Below are 10,149 nucleotides of genomic sequence, written 5' to 3' on the forward strand. Positions count from 1 at the left end.
TTAACATGTAAATTTGACGGTTATCATTATTTTACTTTTCTTTTATATTGTACTAGCTATAATACCCGGCGCTGCCCGGGTTTTCTTCAATGAGGCTTTTTTGGATCACGTGATATCTCCCTCTCTTTTTCTTGAGGGACATACAAACCGTGTCCAAGTTAACCAATATGGCGACCTGCGTGATTCATGAAATAAACAAATCTAGATTTACACAGAAACGTAGAAATGAATATATTTTTTTCTTTTTTTAAGGGACGCTAGGTATTTCGATCCCCCCCCCCCCTGAACTTCAAGTTATCCATCTGTCTGTTCCAGCTTCCAAAAATCCTTAGTTAAAGCTGTGGAATTTTTTCGATACACTTTTCACGGGCTCATAACTAATTTTAAAATATCCTAACCCACATGAATTTATGCAAATAAATATCAAAAGAGACAATATGGAGACATTAATTTTCATACTTGAGAAGATATAAATGAAATCAATGATATTGCTCGAATATCCAACTCAAAAGTATAGGTTTGGCTAATTACTTTATATTTAATCTCCTGGGCTTCGTATATCTCTAAGCGAACTGAATATTTCAAAAATCGAGAATTCCATACAATTTTTAAAATTATTGATGGGGCGGAAAATCCCACTAATTTCCGCATTTCTACAGTAAAATCGACAATTTTAGCACTGATTTCTATGAGGATCACCCTTTTCCTGACTCTCAAAGCGATGCTGATGATGATTATGACGTCTATTCAAAAAGCCTCATTACTGAGAGTATATTGAAAATGTGGCAAACCATTATAAAGGCATAAACTATTATACATATACTAACAGGATTAAAGAAGTGACAAACCGTTGTAAAGGCATATACACGTCTGAAATGCATTGCTAGGGAACCACGGTAACCAAAGTAAACGTTCGGAAAGGGATTGTTGAGGCCCAGTTTTTTGCCCATTTGGGGTATTTGCCCTGGGCTGACGAAATTTTAAAGTAGCCTATCATTCAAGTCGGGTCCCATTTGGTATATATGCAAAATTTGGCGACGATCGATCTAAAATTGTAGATTTGTATAGAGAACACACACACACACACACAGACAGAAAATCAATTTTATATATATAGATTTTTGGTATTATTTATGTAAGTAGTGGTTTCCCATCTCTGTAATTGGACTCAGCCTGTTGAGATGTGTAAATAAATGAATAGATAGATAAGTTGCCATTTCCCATAGATCCACCCACGTGACAATCAATTATGCATCATCAGATTCATAGGTTTTTACATATTCTATGTAAAAAAAAAAACGTTTAAAATTGATAAATAAAAATTTGGTTAAAGTTATTTCTGTGTTAGCTTGGCCTGAATAATCATGAAAATTATGATTATTTTCCTCAAACTTTGGTTTTGTGGTGAGGGGAATCAATATTTGTGAATTGGTCATTTACTATTGGCTGGAATAGTGAAAAAGAACTTTTCGCACTGATAATAACTTTACAAAATGTAAATAACTTTCAGAATATAAGGCTGAACACATACTAAGGCAAAGAGTAAAGCAATGCGGGGAGAAGAGATCTGAGCAGCAAAATCAAACACACTGATTCCAATGCGTCTGTGTATAGTGGCACACACTGCAGCAGGGCGGTAACTCTGCGACAAGTGATAAGAGCAATGCTTTCAAGATATTTTGTTTTCGCTGCTCTGCTGGCTTGTGTGTAGTTTCAAGATGGCTGTCGAAGGGTTTGTTTTCACTGTTAAAAAGCTGTAGTGAGGTCAAAAATTTCACCAGAATCGTTAATGTTAAGTTGTCGACGTACTTCAAAATGGTGTGGTCAATCAAATGGAAACAGCAAGTACCGAATAATTTTCATATATTTCCTGTCAAACTTTTTCGTGCGCATGTGCTTAAAACCAAACCGAAAATATTATTTATATTTTGAGTTTTAAGCTAATTTACTATGCACCGTGTGTGGGAAAATGTATTTGAGTAGTCTGAATTTAAAATCTTGTATGTTTCTCGGTTCATGGTGGTCGGCTGAAGTTGGTTTTCTGTGGTTCCCAACTTCAAGGCGCAAATGCAAGCCGATCTCCCCGTTAAAAAGTCTCGCCACAGAGAGCAACAGTCCTACAACGATAAATCATTCAATCATAACACTTCACTCATAGTTAGAAAAACTAGTGGCAGATGGCAGCACTACACATAACAAGCATTACAGAGAAACAACAAAACTTCACATCAGGTTTCACTACACGTACACGCACATTCCCGCATGTACCGATGCGTTGGGGGGTTCCGCGGGGACGGGGTGCATGTGTGGTGTAGTAGTAGTAGGTACGGCCTCCAAAAAATGGCTCGGGTATCCATGATGTTCTTAAGTCAGCCACCTCGTTGGGCAATTTGCCTGTTGTGGCGTTGTATTTGTATTGTATTCTGTGGAAAAATGAGCAAGTTTTATCTGTTCGTTTATTTTCTGTGTACCATCAATATTTCCATACCGGAAGCGTTCTGAATGTTTTTGTGTGTCAATAATTATGTTTCTGGTGAAAAAAAATGAAACCAACAAACATTTATACAAATAAAGCTATTCGAGCAGGAGGGGGGGGGGGATTTTCTACTTCTACCCTCCCACCTATGCTAATAAATAATACAAATTTAAACGATAGGGAGCTTTGATAAACTTGATATTATTCCCAATTTTTTTACTCATAAATTTAGTAGAAAATATTTTTGATTTTTCTGGAAGTGATCACACTTAAGTGCCGCAAGAAAAAAAGATGTAGGGGGGAAAACGACAAAAATATGAGGAATATTTCTGTAGTTACATTTAAAAATAGCAATATTCATGCAACACTACTATTTCTAAACTGTTGTCTGAGCAATGGTCTTTATATTTATGAAAATTTTAAGCATTCTTTAATTAAAAAAACCAAGCTGATTGCGAGTTTCTATTCTCTCTGCTATATTAAACGCCCCCCACTATGTGTACTATGTTTCTTGCTCAAAGCTATATTCTCATCTCGCTTCTCTTCCTTCTCATTCGTCGCTTTTCTCGCTGCCCTACCATGTTCTTAGCCTAAGTCACGTTCCTGAATGTTTAACAGAAAATGAAATTTGAGTTAAAATAAAATTTTAAATTAAAAAAAGTATAATGGGACTTTTTCTATTTTTATTCCCATATACACTTCATCTTTATGTTTTGCCTTGCAAAAGTATAATCTGGCACTCCAAAATAACTAAAAAAAATTTGCTCTCCTGATCCCAAAACCAAAGTTAAAAGCATAAAATTGCTGCATTCAGTCTTTTTTTAGTCATAAGCCATTAGGAAATGTGGTCTGCTAACCAAGGACAAAAATCGTGTTACACAGTGTAATCCATTAAAATTATTTAAAACCATTTCTATGTTCCTGATATTAGAGGCTTCAAGTAAGAAATTTAACAAATTAGTTACGAAGGACACTATGAAAGATCAAAAATTTGTTCACTGGTATCAAAACAATGCAACATTATACTTACTGGACCTTTGCAAAGGATATACGCTACTCAAATCCAGTTCTCCTAAAGAGAAATAAGAAACATTTGATCAAATATGTACATAAACAAAATATGCTTATAAGTGAAGGTGTAAAATAATACAGAGATAAATTAAAAAACTTGAACATAAAAGTTGAATAAGAATGAATACTTTAAAATACAGTAAAACTCCTCTTAACAGTCAAATAATAATTTTTATCTCACATAATGAAAGTATGTATTTTAAACCTCTGATTCATGGTCAGCTCTCTTTTAAAGATGAAGGACAAATTTTATTTTGTCCCTCGATCAGTGTCTGCAAAAGAGTGGTTTTACTGTACAATCTTTGCCTTTCCATCAAAATGAGAAAAAAATTACTAACAGTTAAAAAAATAATAATGCATAGCAATGATGGAGTCATTCATATGGAAATCTAATTTCAAAATTTTTATACATATTACAAATATCTCTGTAAATTAATTAATGATGGTAGAACATACTTATGTTGGGTGTTCGAGAGATGCTTTGATTGAAGCTGCTCTTTTTGAGACTGCGCTGCAGGTAGGAAGACTTTTCATTTCGACTCTCTGGTGTGCCGAGATAAGCCAATGAATTCAAGTGAATTTCATCCCTATTAAAATGAAAAAAGTCATGAGCAATAAGAAAGCAATGACTAAATAGCTTTTACATAATATGCGAATGGTATTTAAATAGGCTTATGTGAATGTTTTGCTTTCCTTGTCTTACTATATAAATACTTACAATGTGCATGTGGGATGTAGTAGTATCATATAGGCCAATATGGATGCAGCATGAGAATGGTATCAAATTAAAAAAATTATTCGAGTGGATTACCAAATTCAAAAACTCAAAAACGCGGATAAAAGCACACACATTCTTGCCAATGCCACTCACAGATGGCACCACAATACGAACAAAGAATAAGAATTGTTTTCAAACTAAAACTGATATTATTTTAATAAGCAAACAGCAATTTTTTAAGGGGTGCTTTCTAACGGAGAGTGCATATCATGCATTCAAATCAAGTGTTGGTGTTTCTTCATATTTTGTTTATTTCTGAATGGAAAAGAAAACCCAGGAACATATTAACGCATAGTACTACCCAGAAATGGGGGGGGGGGAAGCTCAAATGTTCAGAGGAAGTTCATGATATTGAGGTCTAATGTCACGATTTTGAAAGGTAAGTAAATTGGTGGACTGGTATTCCCAGTCACAGCAAATCCACACAAAGCCAATGAAGCTAGAGATCCTGTGACTTTACATGTTCGATCTAAAGAATATATTCTCTATGTTCATCCCCAGCATGTCATGAATGAATGCCAGGGGTTCTGCCACCAGACTTATCCAATTGCTGAGATCTGTTCCAGCCCAGCTTCATGGCAAAGTCTGGTACAAAGAACATGCACCTAACCAGTGCTGTCTTAACGCATGGGTCCACCAGGCATGGCCCGGGGGCCTCAAGAGAAGAGGGGCCTCACAAAAATGAGATCCAGTTGAAATTTTCTAGAATTCACCAGGTAGGAACTCAGAAAAACCCCTTGGCACGGGGCCCACGATGCTCTTAAGACGGCCCTACACCTAACTCTGAGTGTGCATCTAGTGTTGTGTCTGATTTTTCAGCGCTGCCATCTATACTTCAAATTGTGAGTAAAGTGTAATGATTAAATATTTGTAGCATTGTAGGCCTGTTTCTCTGTGGCAAGACTTTGTAATGGGGAGATCGGCTTGCATTCGTGCCTCAAAGTTGGAAATCACAGAAAATCCAGTTCAGCTGACCACCACTGTGGTGCTGGTGTGGTTTGAACTTGGATCCTCGTGATGCGAGTTTGTCCCTATGACCACTCAACCACCACAGCGGCACCCCCAACATGTCAGTCGAAATGTGCCTGGTGACCAAACTCATCGAGTCATCCCTGCCTGAGGTTCAGACGGATAAAGTCACAAAGATTTCTAGCTTTGAATTGAATCCCAGCCAAGTAAAAAAATCACTGGAATATTAATTTGCCCGGAGGCACATGATGCTGTCAAGAATGGCCTGGGTAACTCCAACAGCCTTAGTTGAAGCTTTTCCGTTCTCCTGCAAAACAGAGGGTCACATACTGGCAATCATTAAACCTTAACTTTCAGGGATGAGATATCTCGGCCCGGTTTTTTAAATGGAAGAAATACATTCGAGCTCTCTCTCTCCCTTCTTCCGGGACTTTGAATTGCTAACCCTAAAAAGAAAACTGTCTTTTTTCAATTTCTTTTACTTCAACACCACCTTTTTATTTTTTATTCCTCGCTGTGGTTTGGTGATGAGAATATTAAATAAATAGGGAAAGGGGTATCCAGGAGAGAAAGATAGAACAGAGAAACCGTTCTCCTTTCATATTTTCTCCCCTTAGTTTTCCCATGTGTGAACAATGACACCACTTTTTCCTCTTAGATTTATCGCTGCAGTATAACCTAGATCTCCAAGGTCGACATAATGGTGCTGGTTTGCCATATCTTTTCTAGATCTTTCTACCCTTCCTCTCTGGCTTCTAGAATCATCGATTCAGGTGCTGCTAGTACCATAGGCCTTTCGAACGACGTTCTATTTTGTGTAATATTTGAAACAGCATGATTTCATTGTCTACACGTGTCATTTTCTAATGCGTCACAAGGATTATTTTTCGGTCAGGTTGTATATTTTGTTCATATGAATTTCGTACCATTATTGATTATTTGTTATCATATTGGTTTATTATTAAAAAGGGAATCCAGGCTTTATCTTTTTTATGCAGAGAATATTTATTTATACTATTATTAATAATATTGTTGGTTTCCTCTTTAGTTATGTTTTTTGTACTGGCAAAAACAGTGGGTTTTTTTTTTTCTCCAGCGTCCATAGTGTCAGTTATGGCCTAGGCGACTTTTTGTCAGGCCGTCGGATATGCTTGGCACCAGAAAAAAAGTCGCCAAGGGGATCTGGATTATACTACAGTTGTCTACATGATCCGGTCAACACAAATGAGCACAGTGCATCTTGCTATGACTCGTCTTTTCCAGTGTGAACGCTATTTAACTGTAAGGTTTTCCGCAGAAGTGACGTTTCACCTTTTCTTCTCCAAGCCTCAAGGTCAAACACACTCAACGACAGATTTTGCTCATGTCTTTGCAAAAAAAAACCGGAAAGCTGGCTGAATTTGGTCATTGTAATGAATTGAATGATATTTATGTTACATTGGATAAAAAAACAGCATCACAGGAGTAGGAAAAAATTTGGGACCTGTTGTAACGGTCGTTATAGTAGACAGTTGTTATAACAAGCATCGACTGTATATTCAAATCCAAAGTAATTATGAAATTATCATTTCTATCGTGCCTAAAAATGTTCAAGTGAAATTTTAGGCAATAAAAGGATCTTTGTTGGACTTTTTATTTTAAATTTTGTTTCCAAGAATAAGGACAGAGTACAATACACATGGTCAAAGGCACAGACATAATGAAAACATTAGGAAGCTGAAAGTTGTAAATCATTCCATAGATATGGGACTCAAGCCCATGCACAGGAGGAGTGCATTACACTGTAGCCCCGTTCACATGTACAAGATTAGGGGTCACTTTGGTGGTAATTACCGGCATGACAACTTTTTTCCCCATTGGAGGTCGACACCGACCTTCTCTCCCATAATCATTTGTGCCGCGGAAACTGCTATAAGCTCCTTCGTCAACCATCTTGAATCAATCACTTCCGTTCAACCTACGTAACCAGTGACGACTTCCGGAAAGACGAGGGGGGGGGGATTACCGGCATAAACTTGACGTCATGTGAACTGTTTGTAGCGAAAATCCCTGTTACCGGGAACTTCCCGGGATGTTTTATTGTACATGTGAACGGGGCTTGTATATGCATTAATTATAAGGGGGTCTGAGGTCTCCCGGAAAAGATGCAGTATGGTCCGCCACGATAAGTCGCCAAGACCGTCATAATGGGGCTCTGGGTTGCCATCTTTTTTAACATCTTTCCAGTTTTCACTGGATGATACTAGGTGGCGCTAAGTCACTGGGTTATACAGCTGTTGTTCCATTTCCAGTGCCTCTCTTGGATTATTATTCCTCCGTTGTGTAGCTCGCGTAATTTGGATTATTGGAACAGCTTTGGTATAAGGGACACGCCAAATTGGCGACTTTTTTCCGGCATTAAGTTGCCATCGTTGGCGCACTCTGGTTCGGTGTTGTTCTGCTGGGTTGTCGCTGTTCTGGAAAATTCTGCCAGGCGGCGTTAGTTGTTGTAGCGCGTCTTTTCAAACAGTCGTACAGCCATTTTGTCGTTTGTGCTTGTTCCGAGTGTTTGGATTACATTTTCGTCGCTGGTCAGGTTGTATTGTTCCCTTTTTTTTCCCTTTATTTAAACAGTGCCCGTATTTTATTTATACCCTGATCGCTATATTATTTAAACAACGGTCCGGGCGTTATTTTAAACAATGCCCGGGTTTTATTTAAACCCTGATCGATTTATTATTTAAACAACGGTACGGGCTTTATTTAAACCCTGATTGATTTATTTTTACCCACAGTTTTATTTTTTTAAACAATCCAGAGCTTATTTTTGTTTATACCATTTGTTTTTATTGTTTTTTGCCGTTTTCTATGCTGGCGATTTTTTTTTCTGCCGCACGTAGTGTCTGCAGGCTTTTTTTCGGACCGTTGGACATATTTGGCGTCGGAAAAAAAGTCGCCAAAAATCGCCAACCTGTCCCTTATACCAAAGCTATTCCTGATATTTTTTCTATTTTTATGCTCGGTTGTTTTTATGTTTTGCACGCTGATGATTTCTTTTTTCACATCCAGGAACAGTGGAGGGCCTCTAAGCTGGGATATTTTGCGGGCCTTCGGGTTGGAGTTTTCACGGGGCCCGCCCCCTGAAGTTAATTTATAGCGTGAAAAGCAAAAAGTGATGAGAATTGTTCAGGGTCCCGTCGGCCATGGCCCCCAGCTTAGGTTCTTGCACCTATACATGCGGTTTCTTTGGCCCTTTTCTGAACATCAATTCCACACCCTGTGGTACAAGTACTAAACTTCGCAAAGGCGTCAAATTCCACCGAAATATCTGCCATAATCTCCATAATACCTATAGAAATATTGGGTTTGAGGCTCAAGCTATCAGCCCTCCCAATATTAACAATAACTTTACGCCTATGTCTATGCAAGAAGCAAGCTAGAAAAACCTAATTTAGTGTTTTCGAAGTGTTAAATTATGTTATTAAAAGTTGAAATTATTCTTACATGGTTAGAGCTTACAAAAAATCAAGGATTTCCGCAGCAATTTAGCTATAACATAAGCAAATGCTCGAAATTCGAGCCAAAACAACGGGCCCGACGCTTCGTAAATAAAATATTCGAATCAGAATGTTGTCCCAGGAATTTGTCATAAACACCGTAAAATGAAAATATGTATGACGTCATAACATTGACTGACCATAAATTCAGTTTTAAACGGGACATTTTTTTACTTAAGAGCGTTCAGGAAAGTTGCCATCTAGGCCATATAAAATCAACTACAAATTGTGAAATATAGTTGATTCAATGTTTCTTAGATGGCAGTAAAAATTCCAGTGTGAGGAAAATAAATGAAATATTTAGGGCTACCAGTTTTGGAAACTCTGAAATGAGAACGTCCACTCTTGTCGTTTCGGCAATAGATGGCACCACTAAACTGAATTTTTCTTTTCTTCTAATCAAAGGAAAACTGCTATTTTTATTACTTTGGCATTGAATGACCTAACTACTACACTCAGAGCTGTCACAAGAGCATCATATCTCCCCATGGGCGTACCTAGCGAGGGGCAGGTCCCCCCCCCCCCCACAGAAGAGAAATGAAAGTGTAGTAATTGGTACACAGCACAGACACATGAATTTAGTATCTGTGAGTTGTCCATTCTAGTTCAAATCCTGGGTACGCCCTTCACACCCCCGCACTTCCTTTCTTCCTGGGTAGTGATTTTTATGAGGCCACTACTTGTGGCTAGAAATGTGTAGGCTATATCAATTTCTATGTTTAGAAAGTTTCAAACAGATCTAATTTTAATGAAGTCCCCTCTGCAAGCAAGGCCCCGTCTTTAGACTGCATTGACTATACACCCCTATAAATATATATATTTGCATTATCTCTTATCTAATTTAAAATCAATTTCTCTCTCTTCATCCTAAAATCACAATATTGAGTTCAAGCAAATGTTGAAATATTATCATAGAAATAACTAAGTATCCAAGTTCTTACCGAATTGCAACATTTCATGCTGCCTGTGAAGTGATGTACTGTGCAGCTGAGCGAAAAATGTCTCTCTTAAGACAGACATAGAAGTCATTTTTATTCAGTTTGTAGAAGTGACGTTACACCAGACTCTGCTTGCAACTACCTGTCTTTTAAAATGGTAAGTTCTACACTAGTGGAAGGCACAAAACTAACAAGCTGCTATGAAACAATGTCACTGTCAGTGATGAAGCTGATTTTAACAAATATAAATTTGCACATTTCCCATATTACCCTATAAAAAAATTGCACAATTTCTTTTTAAGGCCTTAGCTGGGAGAACCATTGCTCTACATTTTAACATTTTAATTGTGATCCTTTCATAAAATTTATTAACAGGCCTTT

The 10,149-nt window shown here is 37.5% G+C and overlaps 1 protein-coding gene across 1 annotated transcript in view; it reads right to left on the bottom strand.

Annotated features, from left to right (window-relative positions):
• The window catches only part of Nup107 (nuclear pore complex protein Nup107), a 52,934-nt gene extending 43,985 nt beyond the window's left edge, over positions 1-8,949 (bottom strand). The window contains exons 1-3 of the mRNA XM_089253312.1: positions 8,778-8,949; positions 4,004-4,134; positions 3,507-3,548 (exon numbers count right to left, since the gene is read on the bottom strand). Coding sequence (XP_089109438.1) covers positions 3,507-3,548; positions 4,004-4,134; positions 8,778-8,779 — 175 coding nt within the window. The 5' untranslated portion in view covers positions 8,780-8,949. The remainder of the gene's footprint in view (positions 1-3,506; positions 3,549-4,003; positions 4,135-8,777) is intronic.
• Positions 8,950-10,149: the final 1,200 nt, after the last annotated feature.

Source organism: Pholcus phalangioides, unplaced genomic scaffold, assembly GCF_987345545.1.
Source record: "Pholcus phalangioides strain wild (caught in Gottingen) unplaced genomic scaffold, Ppha-v1.0 ptg000037l_1, whole genome shotgun sequence".
Classification (NCBI taxonomy): Eukaryota; Metazoa; Arthropoda; class Arachnida; order Araneae; family Pholcidae; genus Pholcus; species Pholcus phalangioides.